A 21,064-nucleotide genomic window follows, 5' to 3' on the forward strand; every position below is an offset into this window, starting at 1 on the left:
ATTGCGGTCTGATATACTTAAGACCACAACAAAACAACAACATTATGTACTGTGGTACCCAAAGGGACCATGAAACCACAACGTTGTGGTCCAATATACTCGAATGTACAATTACAAAACAACATTGCGGTCTGATATACTTAAGAGCACAGCAAAACAACAATATTATGTACTGTGGTACCCAAATGCACCATGAAACAACAACGTTGTGGTCCGTATATACTCAAATGTACAATTAAAAAACAACATTGTGGTCTGATATACTTAAGAGCACAACAAAACAACAATATTATGTACTGTGGTACCCAAATGCATCATGAAACAACAACGTGGTGGTCCGATATACTCGAATGTACAATTAAACAACAACATTGTGGTCTGATATACTTAAGAGCACAACAAAACAACAATATTATGTACTGTGGTACCCAAATGCACCATGAAACAACAACGTTGTGGTCCGATGTACTCGAATGTACAATTAAACAACAACATTGTGGTCTGATATACTTAAGAGCACAACAAAACAACAACATTATGTACTGTGGTACCCAAATGCATCATGAAACAACAACGTTGTGGTCCGATGTACTCGAATGTACAATTAAACAACAACATTGCGGTCTGATATACTTAAGACCACAACAAAACAACAACATTATGTACTGTGGTACCCAAAGGCACCATGAAACCACAACGTTGTGGTCCAATATACTCGAATGTACAATTACAAAACAACATTGCGGTCTGATATACTTAAGAGCACAGCAAAACAACAATATTATGTACTGTGGTACCCAAATGCACCATGAAACAACAACGTTGTGGTCCGTATATACTCAAATGTACAATTAAAAAACAACACTGTGGTCTGATATACTTAAGAGCACAACAAAACAGCAATATTATGTACTGTGGTACCCAAATGCATCATGAAACAACAACGTGGTGGTCCGATATACTCAAATGTACAATTAAACAACAACATTGTGGTCTGATATACTTAAGAGCACAACAAAACAACATTATGTACTGTGGTACCCAAATGCACCATGAAACAACAACGTTGTGGTCCGATGTACTCGAATGTACAATTAAACAACAACATTGTGGTCTGATATACTTAAGAGCACAACAAAACAACAACATTATGTACTGTGGTACCCAAATGCACCATGAAACAACAACGTTGTGGTCCGATGTACTCGAATGTACAATTAAACAACAACATTGTGGTCTGATATACTTAAGAGCACAACAAAACAACAACATTATGTACTGTGGTACCCAAATGCACCATGAAACAACAACGTTGTGGTCCGTATATACTCAAATGTACAATTAAACAACAACATTGTGGTCTGATATACTTAAGAGCACAACAAAACAACAACATTATGTACTGTTGTACCCAAATGCACCATGAAACAACAATGTTGTGGTCCAATATACTCGAATGTACAATTACAAAACAACATTGTGGTCTGATATACTTAAGAGCACAACAAAACAACAACATTATGTACTGTTGTACACAATTCACCATGAAACAACAAAGTTGTGGTCCAATATACTTGAATGTACAATTACACAACAACATTGTGGTCTGATGTACTTAAGAGCACAACAAAACAACAATATTATGTACTGTGGTACCCAAATGCACCATGAAACAACAACGTTGTGGTCCGATGTACTCGAATGTACAATTAAACAACAACATTGTGGTCTGATATACTTAAGAGCACAACAAAACAACAACATTATGTACTGTGGTACCCAAATGCACCATGAAACAACAACGTGGTGGTCCGATATACTCGAATCTACAATTAAAGAACAACACTGCGGTCTGATATACTTAAGAGCACAACAAAACAACAATATTATGTACTGTGGTACCCAAATGCATCATGAAACAACAACGTGGTGGTCCGATATACTCAAATGTACAATTAAACAACAACATTGTGGTCTGATATACTTAAGAGCACAACAAAACACCAACATTATGTACTGTGGTACCCAAATGCACCATGAAACAACAACGTTGTGGTCCGTATATACTCAAATGTACAATTAAACAACAACATTGTGGTCTGATATACTTAAGAGCACAACAAAACAACAACATTATGTACTGTTGTACCCAAATGCACCATGAAACAACAATGTTGTGGTCCAATATACTCGAATGTACAATTACAAAACAACATTGTGGTCTGATATACTTAAGACCACAACAAAACAACAACATTATGTACTGTTGTACACAAATGCACCAGGAAACAACAATTCTGTGGTCTGATATACTCGAACGTACAATGAAACAACAACATTGTGGTCCCATACTCGAATGCACCAAAATAAAACAACACCATGAAACACCAACATTGTGGTCTGATCTACCTAACATTATGTTCTGATATACTCTAATGCACAATGAAACAACAACACTCTGGTCTGATATGCTTCTGCACACCATCAAAACAACAACGTTATGGTCTGATATACTTGAATGCACCATGAAACAACAACGTTGTGGTCCAATATACTCGAACATAAAATGAGACAACAACATTGTGGTCTCATGCTCGAATGCACCAAAATAAAACAATGTTTAGCTCCGATATATTGACACACACTATGAAACGACAACACTGTGGTCTGACCTAGTTGAGAGCACAACAAAACAACAACGTTGTGGTCCGATATACTCGAATGTACAATTAAACAACAATATTGTGGTCTGATATACTTAAGAGCACAACAAAAAAACAACATGATGTACTGTTGTACCCAAATGCACCAGGAAACAACAACCTTGTGGTCTGATATACTCGAACATATAATGAAACAACATTGTGGTCTCATGCTCGAATGCACCAAAAATAAAATAATGTTTAGGTCCGATATATTGACACACACCATGAAACAAAAACACTGTGGTCTGATCTAGTTGAGAGCACAACAAAACAACAACGTTATGGTCCGATATATTGACATGCACCATGAAACACCAACATTGTGGTCTGATCTACCTAACATTATGTTCTGATATACTCTAATGCACAATGAAACAACAACACTCTGGTCTGATATGCTTCTGCAAACCCTCAAAACTACAACGTTATGGTCTGATATACTTGAATGCACCATGAAACAACAACGTTGCGATCTGATATACTCGAACATATAATGAAACAGCAACATTGTGGTCTCATGCTCGAATGCACCAAAATAAAACAATGTTTGGCTCCGATATATTGACACACACTATGAAACGACAACACTGTGGTCTGATCTAGTTGAGAGCACAACAAAACAACAACGTTGTGGTCCAATATATTCGAATGTACAATTAAACAACAAAATTGTGGTCTGATATACTTAAGAGCACAACAAAACAACAACATGATGTACTGTTATACCCAAATGCACCAGGAAACAACAACCTTGTGGTCTGATATACTCGAACATATAATGAAACAACAACATTGTGGTCTCATGCTCGAATGCACCAAAAATAAAACAATGTTTAGGTCCGATATATTGACACACACTATGAAACGAAAACACTGTGGTCTGATCTAGTTGAGAGCACAACAAAACAACAACGTTGTGGTCCGATATATTGACATGCACCATGAAACACCAACATTGTGGTCTGATCTACCTAACATTATGTTCTGATATACTCTAATGCACAATGAAACAACAACACTCTGGTCTGATATGCTTCTGCACACCATCGAAACAACAACGTTATGGTCTGATATACTTGAATGCACCATAAAACAACAACGTTGTGGTCCAATATACTCGAACATAAAATGAGACAACAACATTGTGGTCTCATGCTCGAATGCACCAAAATAAAACAATGTTTGGCTCCGATATATTGACACACACTATGAAACGACAACACTGTGGTCTGATCTAGTTGAGAGCACAACAAAACAACAACATTGTGGTTCGAGACACTCGAATGCGCCATGAAACAACAACCTTGAGGTCTGATATACTTAAGAGCACAATAAAACAACAACATTATGTACTGTTGTACTCAAATGCACCAGGAAACAACAACGCTGTGGTCTGATACACTCGAACGTACAATGAAACAACAACATTGTGGTCTCATACTCTAATGCACCAAAATAAAACAACTTTGTGGTCCGATATATTGACACGCACCATGAAACACCAACATTGTGGTCTGATCTACCTAACATTGTGTTCTGATATACTCTGATGCACCCTGAAACAACAACACTGTGGTCTGATATACTCGAACGTACAATGAAACAACAACATTGTGGTCTCGTACTCGAATGCACCAAAATAAAACAATGTTTAGCTCCGATATATTGACACGCACCATGAGACCACAACACTGGGGTCTGATACACTTATGTACAATGAAAAAACAACGTTGTGGTCTCATACTTGAATACAACAAAATAAAACAACATTGTGGTCCAATATATTCACACGCACAATGATCTACCTAACATTTTGTTCTGATATACTCTGATGCACAATGGAACAACAAAGTTGTGGTCCGATGTACTCGAACGTACAATGAAACAACCACGTTGTGGTCTGATATATTTGAACGTACCAAGAAACAACAAAATTGTGGTCTGATATACATAAGAGCACAACAAGACAAAAACATTATTTACTGTTGTACTCAAACGCACAATGAAACAACAACGCTGTGGTCTAATATACTCAAACGTACAATGAAACAACAGCATTGTGGTCTCATACTCGGATGCACAAAAAAAAACAACGCACCATGAAACGACAACACTGTGGTCTGATCTACTTCAGAGCACAACAAAACAACAACATTGTGGTTGGAAAAACTCAAATGCACCATAAAAGTACAATATTGCAGTGTGATATACTTGAACGCGACATAAATCAACAACATTGTGGTGTGATATAGTTATAGGTGCCATTAAAACAACAATGTTGTGGTGTGATATAGTTGAACATGGCATAAAACGACACATTTGTATTCTGTTATAATTGAATGCACCAAGAAACAACATCTGATCTACTTAAGAGCACAACAAAACAACAACATTATGTACTGTTGTACTCGAATACACAATGAAACAACAACATGTGGTCTGATATACTCTTAAGTACCATAAAGCAACAACGTTGTGGTCTGATTTACTCTAGTGCACGATAAAACAACAACGTTGTGGTTTGATGTACTAAAGAGCACAACAACATTATGCATTATGCACTGTTGTACTCAAATACACACTGAAACAACAACATTGTGGTCTGATATACTCTTATGTATCACGGAACAACAACGTTGTGGTCTCATTTACTCTAATGCACAATAAAACAACAACGTTGTGGTCTGATCTACTTAAGAACAAAACAAAACAACAACAACAACATTATGTTCTTGTGTACTAGAATGCACAATGAAGCAACAACGGTGTGGTCAGATTTACTCTAATGCACAATAAAACAACAACGTTGTGGTCTGATCTACTTAAGAACAAAACAAAACAACAACAACATTATGTTCTAGTGTATTAGAATGCACAATGAAGCAACAACGGTGTGGTCAGATTTACTCTAATGCACAATAAAACAACAATGTTGTGGTCTGATATATTCAAACGCATCATTAACAACAACATTGTGGTCTGATACACTCGAACGCACCATGTAGCAACAACGTTGCAGTCTGATTTACTTGAACCAACCATAAAACAACAACGTTGTAGTCTCATACACTCGAGCGCACCATAAAACAATGTTGTGTTCTAATATACTTGAACGCACCATGAAACAACAATTTTAGTGGTCTGATATATTCGAACGCACCATTAACAACAACATTATGGTCTGGTACAATCCAACGCACCATGAAACAAAAATGTTGCAGTCTGATTTACTTGAACGAACCATAAAACAACAACGTTGTGGTCTGATATACAGTACTTGAGCGCACCATGAAACAAGAATGTTGTGGTCTGGTATACTTGAACGCACCATGAAACAACAACGTTGTGGTATCATATACTTGAATGCCCTATAAAACAACAACGTTGTGGTCTGATATACTGAAACGCATCATGAAACAACACCGTTGTGGGCAGATACTGTATACCTGAGCGCACCATAAAACAACAACGCTGTAGTGTCGTACACTTAAACGCACCATGAAACAACAACGTTGTGGTTTAATATACTTGAATGCACCATGAAACAACAAAGTTGTGGTTTAATATACTTGAATGCACCATGAAACAACAACGTTGTTGTCTGATATACTTAAACACACCATGAAACAACAACATTGTGGTCTGATATACTTGAACGTACCATGAAACAACAACGTTGTGGTGTGATATCCTCGAATGCATCACGAAACAAAAACATTGTGGTGTGGTATACTCGAATGCAACATGAAACAACAACGTTGTGGTTTAATACACTTGAACGCACCGTGAAACAAAAATGTTGTGGCCCGATGTAGTACAGTGCACTATGAAACAACAACATTGTGGTCTCACACACTCGAGCGCACCATAAAACAACAACGTTGTGGTCTAATATACTTAAACGCACCATGAAACAACAATGTTGTGGTCTGATATATTCGAACGCACCATTAACAACAACATTGTGGTCTGATACACTCGAACGCACCATGAAGCAACAACGTTGCAGTCTGATATACTTGAAAAAACCATAAAACAAAAACGTTGTAGTCTCATACACTCGAGCGCACCATAAAACAACGTTGTGGTCTAATATACTTGAACGCACCATGAAACAACAATTTTGTGGTCTGATATATTGGAACGCACCATTAACAACAACATTATGGTCTGGTACACTCGATCCCACCATTAGACATGGTTTGTGTCTGGTATACTTGAACAAACCATAAAACAACAACGTTGTGGTCTGATATACTTGAGCGCACCATGAAACAGCAACGTTGTGGTCTCATGCACTTGACCGCACCATGAAACAATAACGTTGTGGTTTAATATACTTGAACACACCATGAAACAAGAATGTTGTGGTCTGATATACTTGAACACACCATGAAACAACAAAGTTTTGGTCTCATATACTTGAATGCACTATGAAACAACTACGTTGTGGTCTGATATACTGAAACGCATCATTAAACAACAACGTTGTCGTCTGATATACTCGAACGTACCATGAAACAACAAAATAGTGGGCAGATATACCTTAGCGCACCATGAAACAACAACGCTGTGGTATCATACACTTTAACGCACCATGAAACAACATTGTGGTTTGATATACTTGAACACACCATGAAACAACAATGTTGTGCTTTAATATACTTGAACGCACCATGAAACAACAAAGTTGTGGTTTAATCTACTTGAATGCACCGTGAAACAACAACGTTGTGGTCTGATATACTTGAACACACCATGGAACAACAACGTTGTGGTCTGATATACTTGAACACACCATGGAACAACAACGTTATGGTCTGATATACTTGAACGTATCATGAAGCAACAACGTTGTGGTCTGATGTACTTGAATGCACCATGAAACAAACAACAACGTTGTGGTCTGATATACTTGAACGTACCATGAAACTACAACGACGTGGTCTGATGTCCTTTAAATGCACCATGAAATAACAACGTTGTGGTCTGATATACTCGAACGCACTATGAATCAACAACGTTGTGGTCTGATATATTTGAACACAACATGAAACAAACAACGTTGTGGTCATATGTACTCGAACGCACCATGAAACAACAATGTTGTGGTCTGATAAATATGAGCGCATCATAAAACAACAATGTTCTGGTCTCATACACTTGAACGCACCATAAAACAAAAAATGTTTTGGTCTGATGTACTAGAGTCCACCATGAAACAACGTTATGGTCTGATATACTTGAACGTATCGTGAAGCAACAACGTTGTGGTCTGATGTACTTGAATGCACCATGAAAAAAACAACCTTTTGGTCTTATTTACTTGAACGCACCATGAAACAACAACGTTGTGGTATGATATGCTTGAACACACCATGAAACAACAACGTTGTGGGCAGATATACCTAAGCGCACCATGTAACAACAACGCTGTGGTGTCGTACACTTCAACGCACCATGAAACAACATTGTGGTTTGATATACTTGAACGAACCATGAAACAACAACGTTGTGGTTTATTATACTTGAATGCACCATGAAACAACAACGTTGTGGTTTAATATACTTGAATGCACCGTGAAACAACAACGTTGTGGTCTGATATAATAGAACACCCCATGAAACAACAACATTGTGGTCTGATATACTTGAACGCAACAAGAAACAACAACGATGTGGTCTGATATCCTTTAAATGCACCATGAAAAAAACAACATTGTGTCTTATTTACTCGAACGCACCATGAAACAACAACGTTGTGGTATGATATGCTTGAACGCACCATGAAACAACAACGTGTGGGCAGATATACCTAAGCGCACCATGGAACAACAAAGCTGTGGTGTCGTACACTTCAACGCACCATGAAACAACATTGTGGTTTGATATACTTGAACAAACCATGAAACAACAACGTTGTGGTTTATTATACTTGAATGCACCATGAAACAACAACGTTGTGGTTTAATATACTTGAATGCACGGTGAAAAAAACAACGTTTTGGTCTGATATACTTGAACACACCATGAAACAACCACGTTGTGGTCTGATATACTTGAACGTACCAAGAAACAACAACGATGTGGTCTGATATCCTTTAAGTGCACCATGAAATAACAACGTTGTGGTCTGATATACTCGAACGCACTATGAAACAACAATGTTGCGGTCTCATACACTTGAACGCACCATTGGAACAACAATGGTGTGGTTTAATATATTTGAACACACCATGAAACAACGTTGTGGTCTAATATATTTGAACACACCATAAAACAACAACGTTGTGGTCTGATATATTTGAACACAACATGAAACAAACAACGTTGTGGTCTTATATAATTGAACGCACCATGAAACAACAACGTTGTGGTCTGATATACATGAGCGCATCATAAAATAAACAACATTCTGGTCTCATACACTTGAACGCACCATAAAACAAAAAATATTTTGGTCTGATGTACTGGAGTCCACCATGAAACAGCAACGTTATGGTCTGATGTACTTGAACGTACCATGAAACAACAGCGTTGTGGTCTGATATACTTGAATGCACCATGAAACAAACAACATTGTGGTCTTATTTACTCGAACGCACCATGAAACAACAATGTTTTGGTCTGATATACTCGAACGCACCATGAAACAAACAACGTTGTGGTCTTATATACTCGAACGCACCATGAAACAACAATGTTGTGGTCTGATAAACATGAGCGCATCATAAAACAACAACGTTCTGGTTTCATACACTTGAACGCACCATAAAACAAAAAATGTTTTGGTCTGGTGTACTACAATCCACCATGAAACAACGTTATGGTCATCAATCAATCAATCAATGTTTATTTATATAGCCCCAAATCACAAATGTCTCAAAGGACTGCACAAATCATTACGACTAAAACATCCTCGGAAGAACCCACAAAAGGGCAAGGAAAACTCACACCCAGTGGGCAGGGAGAATTCACATTCAGTGGGACGCCAGTGACAATGCTGACTATGAGAAACCTTGGAGAGGACCTCAGATGTGGGCAACCCCCCCCCCTCTAGGGGACCGAAAGCAATGGATGTTGAGCGGGTCTAACATGATACTGTGAAAGTTCAATCCATAGTGGCTCCAAGACAGCAGTGAGAGTCCCGTCCACAGGAAACCATCTCAAGCGGATCAGCAGCGTAGAGATGTCCCCAACCGATACAGGCGAGCGGTCCATCCTGGGTCTCGACTCTGGACAGTCAGTACTTCATCCATGGTCATCGGACCGGACCCCCTCCACAAGGGAGGGGGGGACATAGGAGAAAGAAAAGAAGCGGCAGATCAACTGGTCTAAAAAGGAGGTCTATTTAAAGGCTAGAGTATACAGATGAGTTTTAAGATGAGACTTAAATGCTTCTACTGAGGTAGCATCTCGAACTGTTACCGGGAGGGCATTCCAGAGTACTGGAGCCCGAACGGAAAACGCTCTATAGCCCGCAGACTTTTTTTGAGCTCTAGGAATCACTAATAAGCCGGAGTCTTTTGAACGCAGATTTCTTGCCGGGACATACGGTACAATACAATCGGCAAGATAGGCTGGAGCTAGACCGTGTAGTATTTTATACGTAAGTAGTAAAACCTTAAAGTCACATCTTAAGTGCACAGGAAGCCAGTGCAGGTGAGCCGGTACAGGCGTAATATGATCAAACTTTCTTGTTCTTGTCAAAAGTCTAGCAGCCGCATTTTGTACCAACTGTAATCTTTTAATGCTAGACATGGGGAGACCCGAAAATAATACGTTACAGTAATCGAGACGAGACGTAACAAACGCATGGATAATGATCTCGGCGTCTTTAGTGGACAAAATGGAGCGAATTTTAGCGATATTACGGAGATGAAAGAAGGCCCTTTTAGTAACGCTTTTAATGTGTGACTCAAAGGAGAGAGTTGGGTCGAAGATAATACCCAGATTTTTTACAGAGTCACCTTGTTTTATTATTTGGTTGTCAAATGTTAAAGTTGTATTATTAAATAGAGGTCGGTGTCTAGCAGGACCGATAATCAGCATTTCCGTTTTTTTGGCATTAAGTTGCAAAAAGTTAGCGGACATCCATTGTTTAATTTCATTAAGACACGCTTCCAACTGACTACAGTCCGGCATGTTGGTCAGCTTTAGGGGCATGTAAAGTTGGGTGTCATCAGCATAACAGTGAAAGCTAATACCGTATTTGCGTATGACGTCACCTAGCCGCAGCATGTAGATGCTGAAGAGTACAGGGCCAAGGACCGAACCCTGGGGAACTCCACACGTTACCTTAACATAGTCCGAGGTCACACTGTTATAGGAGACGCACTGCATCCTATCAGTAAGATAAGAGTTAAACCATGACAGGGCTGAGTCTGACATACCAATTCGTATTTTGATACGCTCTAATAAAATATTATGATTGGTCTGATATACTTGAACGTACCATGAAACAACAACGTTATGGTCTGATATACTTGAATGCACCGTGAAACAAACAGCGTTGTGGTCTTATTTACTCGAACGCACCATGAAACAACAATGTTGTGGTCTGATATGCTTGAACGCACCATGAAACAACAACGTTGTGGTCTCATACACCTGAACGCACCATGAAACAACAATGGTGTCGTATAATAGACTTGAACACACCACGAAACAACAAAGTTGTGGCCTGGTAACACTGTTCCTGGTACATTCCAGTGCTTCCTTAGACAACATAAGACAACAACTTTGTGGGCCTAACATACAGTAGTCGAACGCAATCCCAACACAAGCGAGTACAAACTGAGACCTGATCAATAGTCCACTCAAACCGCTTCATATTACGCCGGATCAATACCAGCTCAAAGGCATGCACTCCATCACGTGGTCACACAGTAGGACGCCGGGCCTCGTCTCCATCGTCATCCGCAGACGACGCCTGGCGTGATTTGATTTTCCTGGCAGGAAGAACTAAATGGGTAATCGGAGACACGCCGCTGTCCCTGGGATGAGAGAAAAAAAAATCAAACGACCAAAACCAAGAAGGAGCGTGCGAATCTGGTCTTTCATCTGCCAATCATTCCACGTCTGCAGCGTCATTGCCAATCATTGCTCACTGCTCCCCTCACCTCCCAGTTGGTTGAGGGGGATGGGTCAAAAGCAGAGGATAATCTCACCACACCAAGCGTGTGTGTGACAATCATTGGTGCTTTAAAGGCCTACTGAAATGAGATTTTCTTATTCAAACGGGGATAGCAGGTCCATTCTATGTGTCATACTTGATCATTTCGCGATATTGCCATATTTTTGCTGAAAGGATTTAGTAGAGAACATCCACGATAAAGTTCACAATAAAAAAGCCGTGCCTTTACCGGAAGTCGCAGACGATGACGTCACCCGTTGAGGGCTCCTCACATCCTCACATTGTTTTTAATGGGAGCCTCCAACCAAAAGAGCTATTCAGACCGAGAAAATGACAATTTCCCCATTAATTTGAGCGAGGATGAAAGATTCGTGTTTAAGGATATTGATAGCAACGGACTGGAAAAAAAACAACAACAAAAAAACGCGATTGCATTGTGACGGATTCAGATGTTTTTAGACACATTTACTAGGATAATTCTGGGAAATCCCTTATCTTTCTATTGCAGGGGCCGGGAACCTTTTTGGCTGAGGGAGCCATGAAAGCCAAATTTTTTAAAGTATATTATCGTGAGAGCCATATCGTATGTTTTAACACTGAATATAACTAAATTGATGCATTTTTTAGGTAAGACCTACATTTTTAGGGTATAAGTCTTATATTTTATATCATTTTTATTCTGAAGCTAACCAATAATAAATAAAATACTTCTTTCCCAACACTAAATTGGCCTTAGTGTGTGAATGTGAGTGTCGTCTGTCTCTCTGTGTTGGCCCTGTGATGAGGTGGCGACTTGTCCAGGGTGTACACCGCCTTCCGCCCAAATGCAGCTGAGATAGGCTCCAGCAACCCCCGCGACTCACAAAGGGACAAGTGGTAGAGAATGGATGGATGGACTTCTTACCATTGATGTGACTTATTGAATAGGTGCGGTTGAAAACGGATGGATGGATTAAAATGCATAAGAATGTTTTATATGTTGAACGTTATTTTTAACACCGATTACCAGCGGAATTATTCATTACTAATTGTGTTAAGGGGCTTCATGGTGGCAGAGGGGTTAGTGCGTCTGCCTCACAATACGAAGGTCCTGCAGTCCTGGGTTCAAATCCAGGCTCGGGATCTTTCTGTGTGGAGTTTGCATGTTCTCCCCGTGAATGCGTGGGTTCCCTCCGGGTACTCCGGCTTCCTCCCACTTCCAAAGACATGCACCTGGGGATAGGTTGATTGGCAACACTAAATCGGCCCTAGTGTGTGAATGTGAGCGTGAATGTTGTCTGTCTATCTGTGTTGGCCATGCGATGAGGTGGCGACTTGTCCAGGGTGTACCCCGCCTTCCACCCGATTGTAGCTGAGATAGGCGCCAGCGCCCCCCGCCACCCCAAAAGGGAATAAGCGGTAGAAAATGGATGGATAATTGTGTTAAGCAATGTCAGCTCAGATGTATCTGAGAGCCAGACTCAGTCATCAAAAGAGCCACATCTGGCTCTAGAGCCATAGGTTCCCTACCCCTGTTCTATTGTGTTGCTAGTGTTTTAGTGAGTTAAATAGTACCTGATAGTCGGAAGGGTGTATCCACGGGTGTGTTGACGCCAGTGTCTGATGGAAGTCGACGGCAGCTGTACGGACGGCACAAGCTCAGCTAATCTCCGGTAAGTGGCGACTTTTTACCACAATTTTCTCACCGAAACCTGCCGGTTGACAAGTGGTCGGGAACCATGTCCGCTTGACCGCTCTGATCCATAGTAAATATTCACCTCCGGGAATTTTAACCAAGGAATCACCGTGTGTTTGTGTGGCTAAAGGCTAAAAGCTTCCCACCTCCATTTTTCTACTTTGACTTCTCCGTCGTTAATTGAACAAACTGCAAAAGATTCAGCAACAAAGATGTCCAAAATACCGTGTAATTATGCGGTTAAAACAGATTACTTTTAGCGATGTGTGTGCGTAGCGCTAATATTTCCTAACAGTCCGTGACGTCACGCGTACACGTCATCATTCTGCAACGTTTTCTTCGCGGAAAATCTAAAATTGCAATTTAGTAAACTAAAAAGGACGTACTGGCATGTGTTGCAATGTTAATATTTCATCATTGATATATAAACTATCAGACTGCGTGGTGGGTAGTAGTGGGTTTCAGTAGGCCTTTAATATCTCCCGAGACTTCATGTCCACTCTGTATGGACACTCCAACACGTTGTGAACTATTTCCTTCCCATGCTTGGATGAGTTTGGATGAACACGCTCATTTGGGAGCGAAACAAAGGAGAGGTTTGGACGAGAACTAGAAGACCTTTGAGTCCTCCCAGAATCCTTCCCCTTTCACGACCTGCCCGTCCCAATACTTATGTCTTTGGGCACACATTCACTCATGTCTCCCCTGCAGGGGCACGTCAATCATGTCCTCCAGGCAACTATCTACGGACTCGACGGCGCCCACCGGTGGCAAAGACCTGCCTCTGTCCCAACAACAGCCTGCGTTTACCTGCTAATTATTCCTTTAATTTGGGAGTCTTTCTCCACTTGCTGTTGCTGCAGCCTCCTTTCACTGTCCTCCAGTCGGTTCTGGTACTGCAGGAGGATCTTGTTGGTCTGCTGTTCCTGCGTGAGGAGCCGACGCTCGTAGTCCTCCAGCTTCTTGTGGGACATCACCAGCCGCTCCTTCAGGCAGTTGATCTCCTCCTCGTACTCTCGTACCTGCAGAAGAAAAGGACTCGGTTTAGACCGGCAGCTGCTGGATCAAATATTCCTCTGAGGACGGCTGAGATCCGGAAGGTTGCTGTTTTTATGCCAGACAAGTGCCCGACACTTTTCGCAAACAACAAGAACTGCAGACTTTGATGCCGAGATGAGATCTGAGCGCCATCTGCTCGTTTCTTCACTTTTTAGTGTTGGTGATTAAAGATGAACACACACTGCTTCCAGTCTATTTCTGCTGGCAGTTCTTTACAGGTGTAAAACAACAACAATGTGGTCTGATATACCTGACTGCATCATCAAACAACAACATTGTGGTCTGATATATTTAACTACATATTTAAACAACAACATTGTGGTCTGATATACTCAACTGCATTACAAAACAACAACATTGTGCTCTGACGTACTTAAGTGCACTACAAAACAACATTGTTGTCTGACATACTCAAGTTCCTACAGGACAACAGCATTGTGGTCTGACGTACTCAAGTGCCTAATGGACAACAACATTGTGGTCTGACATACTCAAGTGCCTACAAGACAACAACATTGTGGTCTGACATACTCGAGTGCACAACAACCAAACAACATTGTGGTCTGACGTACTCGAGTGAATTACAAAACAACATTGTTGTCAGTTATACTTGAGTGCACTACAAAAAAACAACAATGTGGTTCGACATACTCGAATGCGCTACAAAACAACATTGTTATCTGACATACTCGAGTGCACAACAAAATAACCTCATGGTGGTCTGACATACTCGAGTGCACTACAAAACAACAACATTGTGGTTTGACATACTAAAGTGCACTACTAAACAACATTGTTGTCAGTTATACTCGAGTGCACTACAAAAAAGAACATTGTGGTCTGACATACTCGAGTGCGCTACAAAACAACATTGTTGTCTGACATACTCAAGTGCCTACAAGACAACAACATTGTGGTCTGACATTCTCGAGTGCACAACAAGACAATAATATTGTGGTCTAACATACTCAAGTGCCTACAAGACAACAACATTGTGGTCTGACATACTCAAGTGCACTACAAAACAACATTGTGGTCTGACATACTTAAGTGCACTACAAAACAACATTGTGGTCTGACATACTCAAGTGCACTACAAAACAACATTGTGGTCTGACATACTCAAGTGCACTACAAAACAACATTGTGGTCTGACATACTCAAGTGCCTACAAGACAACAACGTTGTGGTCTGCCATACTCGAGTGCACTACAAAACAACAACATTGTGGTTTGACATACTAAAGTGCACTACTAAACAACATTGTTGTCAGTTATACTCGAGTGCACTACAAAAAAGAACATTGTGGTCTGACATACTCAAGTGCCTACAAGACAACAACGTTGTGGTCTGCCATACTCGAGTGCACTACAAAACAACAACATTGTGGTTTGACATACTAAAGTGCACTACTAAACAACATTGTTGTCAGTTATACTCGAGTGCACTACAAAACAACATTGTTGTCTGACATACTCAAGTGCCTACAAGACAACAACATTGTGGTCTGACATTCTCGAGTGCACAACAAGACAATAATATTGTGGTCTGACATACTCAAGTGCCTACAAGACAACAACATTGTGGTCTGACATACTCAAGTGCACTACAAAACAACATTGTGGTCTGACATACTTAAGTGCACTACAAAACAACATTGTGGTCTGACATACTCAAGTGCACTACAAAACAACATTGTGGTCTGACATACTCAAGTGCCTACAAAACAACAACGTTGTGGTCTGCCATACTTGACTGCACCACAAAACAACCACATTGTGGTTTGACGGACTCAAGTGCACTACAAAACAACATTGCCGTCTGACATAGTCGAGTGCACTACAAGACCACAACTTTGTGGTCTGACATACTCAAGTGCAATACAAAACAACATTGTGGTCTGACAAACTCAAGTGCCTACAAAACAACATTGTTGTCTGACATATTCAAGTGCCTACAAGACAACAACATTGTGGTCTGACATACTCAAGTGCCTACAAAACAACATTGTGGTCTGACATACTCAAGTGCCTACAAAACAACATTGTGGTTTGACATACTCAAGTGCTTACAAAACAACATTGTGGTCTGACATACTCAAGTGCACTACAAAACAATATTGGGGTCTGACATACCCAAGTGCCTACAAGACAACAACATTGTGGTCTGCCGTACTTGACTGCACCACAAAACAACCACATTGTGGTTTGACACACTCAAGTGCCTACAAAACAACATTGTGGTCTGACATACTCAAGTGCCCACAAGACGACAACATTCTTGTCTGCCGTACTTGAGCGCACTACAAAACAACAACATTGTGGCCTGAAATACTCAAGTTCACTACAACACAAGAATGTAGTTTGACATACTCAAGTGCACTACAAGACAACAACATTGAGCTCTGACATATTCGAGTGCACTAAAAAAGCAACATTGTTGTCTGACATACTCAAGTGCCTACAAGACAACATCATCGTGATCTGACATACTCAAGTGCCTACAAGACAACATCATCGTGATCTGACATACTCAAGTGCCTACAAAACAACATTGTGGTCTGACATACTTTAGTGCACTACAAGACAACAACATTGTGGTCTGACATACTCAAGTACACTACAAAACAACATTGTGATCCGACATACTCAAGTGCCTACAAAACAACAACATTGTGGTTTGACATACTCAAGTGCCTACAAAACAACATTGTGGTCTGACATACTCGAGTGCACTACAAGACATCAACTTTGTGGTCTGATATACTCCAGTTCACTACAAAACAACATTGTGGTCTGACAAACTCAAGTGCCTACAAAACAACATTGTGGTCTGACATACTCAGGTGCCTACAAGACAACAACATTCTGGTTTGCCATACTTGAGTGCACTACAAAACAACAACATTGTGGTCTGAAATACTCAAGTTCACTACAAAACAACAATGTAGTCTGACATACTCAAGTGCACAAAGACAACAACATTGTGCTATGACATATTCAAGTGCACGATAAAAGCAACATTGTTGTCTGACATACTCACGTGCCTACGAGACAACAACATTGTGGTCTGACATACTCAAGTGCGATACAAAACAGCATTGTGGTCTGATATCCTCAAGTGCACTACAAAACAACATTGTGGTCTGACATACAAAAGTGCCTACAAGACAACAACATTGTGGTCTGACATACTCGAGTTCACTACAAAACAACAACATTGTGGTCCAACAAGCTAAAGTTGACTGAAAACAAGAAAACTGTGGTTTGGTTTGTCCTAGAACCAAGGAAAAATACAAAGCTGTGTCTTGATATAACCGAGCAAGCAACACTAAAAAGGAAAATGTGACTGCAGGGCAAAACAACAACATTGTGGAGCACCCACCCTGTCCATGCGTGATTCGTCCATGCTCTTGGAGTATTCCTTTAGTTTGAACTCCTCGCGGTCGATGCGGGAACTCTCAATGTCGGCCGACAGGTGAGGCATGTTGGACACCCAGGCCACCGTCCTCTCGTTGGCCGGGGTTGGGGGGTTGAGGGTGGACGGGGACTGGGATCCCTGGGTCAGGACACAGGAAAGAAGCACAGTTGAGACCACCGGCCGTGTGCCGCCACGTCCCACTCACCTGTTTGCTCATGTTGGGCTTGAGGAGGTGCTGCTGAGGCGCCGGCTGCTGCGGCGACTGCTGCGCGGTCGGGCTGGCGGTCCCCTGGGGACTCCCCGACTCCCTCACCGAACTCTGCTGGTGAGGCAGACCCGGCGCCGTGTTGTCTTTGACGGACAGCTGCCGCCCGCCGTGCTGCCGCCCGCCGTACACCGACTCGGGCGACTGGAGGAGGTTGCCGCTCTGCGGCCGGGACTTGGCCGGGGCGACGGGAGCGGCGGCCGCGCTGACCGACAGCTGGTGCGACGTCTGGGACTTGACACGTTGGCCGGGGGGCGGGGCCGCCCGGGGTTGGACCGTGGAGGGAGGGGTGGCGGCCAAGGAGGAGTGGGAGGTTCCCGTTTGGGACGCCATGCCCATCATTTGCTGCTGCTGTATATTGTCCTTGGAAGGGAAGGACATCTTGGTAACCCTCAAATGAGTCTTTTTACACTTTTGCAACACTCAATTGCATCAAACCAATAAAAATAATGACAATAAAATAGCATGTTTGATTAGTATACCTTTTTGACATACAAATACAATGATCTCTGATATTTTTATCCTAACTGCTAACTGTGTATGCTCATACACAGTGTGGAGCCGCTCCACTAAGTTAATAATCATTGATTGATTGATTGATTGAAACTTTTATTAGTAGATTTCACATATTCCGTACAATTGTCCACTAAATGGTAACACCCGGATAAGTTTATCAACTTGTTTAAAGGCCTACTGAAATGAGATTTTCTTATTTAAACGGGGATAGCAGGTCCATTCTATGTGTCATACTTGATCATTTCGCGATATTGCCATATTTTTGCTGAAAGGATTTAGTAGAGAACATCGACAATAAAGTTTGCAACTTTTGGTCGCTAATAAAAAAGCCCTGCCTTTACCGGAAGTAGCAGACGATGACGTCACCGGTAGGAGGGCTCTCCACATCCTCACATTGTTCATAATGTGAGCCTCCAGCATCAAGAGCTATTCGGACCGAGAAAGCGACAATTTCCCCATTAATTTGAGCGAGGCTGAAAGTTTCATGGATGAGGATATTGATAGTGAAGGACTAAAAAAAATACAATAAAAATAAATAAGGAGCGATTCAGATGTTTTTAGACACTAGACCAGGATAATTCTGGGAAATCCCTTATCTTTCTATTGTGTTGCTAGTGTTTTAGTGATAGTACCTGATAGTCGGAGGTGTGTTGACGCCAGTCTCTGAGGGAAGTCACGGCAGCTGCATGGACGGCGCAAGCTCCGCTGATCTCCAGTAAGAGGCGACTTTTTACCACAATTTTCTCACCGAAACCTGGTCGGGAACCATGTTCGCTTGACCGCTCTGATCGATAGTAAAGCTTCACCTCCGGGAATTTTAAACAAGGAAACACCGTGTGTTTGTGTGGCTAAAGGCTAAAAGCTTCCCACCTCCATCTTTCTACTTTGACTTCTCCATTATTAATTGAACAAATTGCAAAAGATTCAGCAACACAGATGTCCAAAATACTGTGTAATTGCGCGATGAAAAGAGATGACTTTTAGCCGCAAATGGTGCTGGGTTAATATGTCCCCTCCAACCAATAACGTCACAAATACGCGTCGCCATTCCGCGACATTTTCAACAGGAAACTCCGCGGGAAATTTAAAACTGTAATTTAGTAAACTAAACCGGCCGTATTGGCATGTGTTGCAATGTTAATATTTCATCATTGATGTATAAACTATCAGACTGCGTGGTCGGTAGTAGTGGGTTTCAGTAGGCCTTTAAGTCGGGGTCCTCTTTAATCAATTCATGGTAAACGCCATTGCGGCAAAAAATAAAGTACATTTCTTACCATTTGAAGTATGATTATCAAGTCATACATAACGATCACTGGAGGATGAGGTTAAACATGTTACATCAGTTTATTTTTTATTACTAACACGAAATGATCAATAATAGTTATAGAGAGTGTAGTGGAATTTCTGACTTTATTTTGATTAATTTATACCATATTTTGTGTCTGTTGAAATCCAAAAAGAAGATCTGTCAAAAAGCTAAGAGGTCTGCTCTTTTTTTTTTTTTTTTTTTTTTAGAACCAAGGGATATATGGGGGAAAGTTCAGTTTGTGGCCATTCTGACCATTCTAAGAAATGTTATGACTGTTTGTTATGACTAGGAGATCCAGGATTGTGTTGGTGCCATCCATCCATCCATCCATCTTCTTCCGCTTATCCGAGGTCGGGTCGCGGGGGCAACAGCCTAAGCAGGGAAGCCCGACTTCCCTCTCCCCAGCCACTTCGTCTAGCTCTTCCCGGGGGATCCCGAGGCGTTCCCAGGCCAGCCGGGAGACATAGTCTTCCCAACGTGTCCTGGGTCTTCCCCGTGGCCTCCTACCGGTTGGACGTGCCCTAAACACCTCCCTAGGAGGCGTTCGGGTGGCATCCTGACCAGATGCCCGAACCACCTCATCTGGCTCCTCTCGATGTGAAGGAGCAGCGGCTTTACTTTGAGTTCCTCCCGGATGGCAGAGCTTCTCACCCTATCTCTAAGGGAGAGAGCCCCGCCACACGGCGGAGGAAACTCATTTCGGCCGCTTGTACCCGTGATCTTATCCTTTCGGTCATGACCCAAAGCTCATGACCATAGGTGAGGATGGGAACGTAGATCGGCCGGTAAATTGAGAGCTTTGCCTTCCGGCTCAGCTCCTTCTTCACCACAACGGATCGGTACAACGTCCGCATTACTGAAGACGCCGCACCGATCCGCCTGTCGATCTCACGATCCACTCTTCCCCCACTCGTGAACAAGACTCCTAGGTACTTGAACTCCTCCACTTGGGGCAGGGTCTCCTCCCCAACCCGGA

The 21,064-nt window shown here is 41.5% G+C and overlaps 1 protein-coding gene across 12 annotated transcripts in view; it reads right to left on the reverse strand.

Moving 5' to 3' along the window:
• Window positions 1-21,064, reverse strand: part of syngap1b (synaptic Ras GTPase activating protein 1b) — a 390,106-nt gene that overhangs the window by 60,941 nt on the left and 308,101 nt on the right. For all 12 annotated transcript variants that reach the window (XM_061882342.1, XM_061882344.1, XM_061882348.1 and 9 more), the window contains 3 exons: window positions 18,201-18,623; window positions 17,960-18,133; window positions 14,327-14,538 (listed from right to left, as the gene is read on the reverse strand). In XM_061882342.1, the coding sequence (XP_061738326.1) occupies window positions 14,327-14,538; window positions 17,960-18,133; window positions 18,201-18,623 (809 nt within the window). The remainder of the gene's footprint in view (window positions 1-14,326; window positions 14,539-17,959; window positions 18,134-18,200; window positions 18,624-21,064) is intronic.

Source organism: Nerophis ophidion, linkage group LG21, assembly GCF_033978795.1.
Source record: "Nerophis ophidion isolate RoL-2023_Sa linkage group LG21, RoL_Noph_v1.0, whole genome shotgun sequence".
Lineage (NCBI taxonomy): Eukaryota > Metazoa > Chordata > Actinopteri > Syngnathiformes > Syngnathidae > Nerophis > Nerophis ophidion.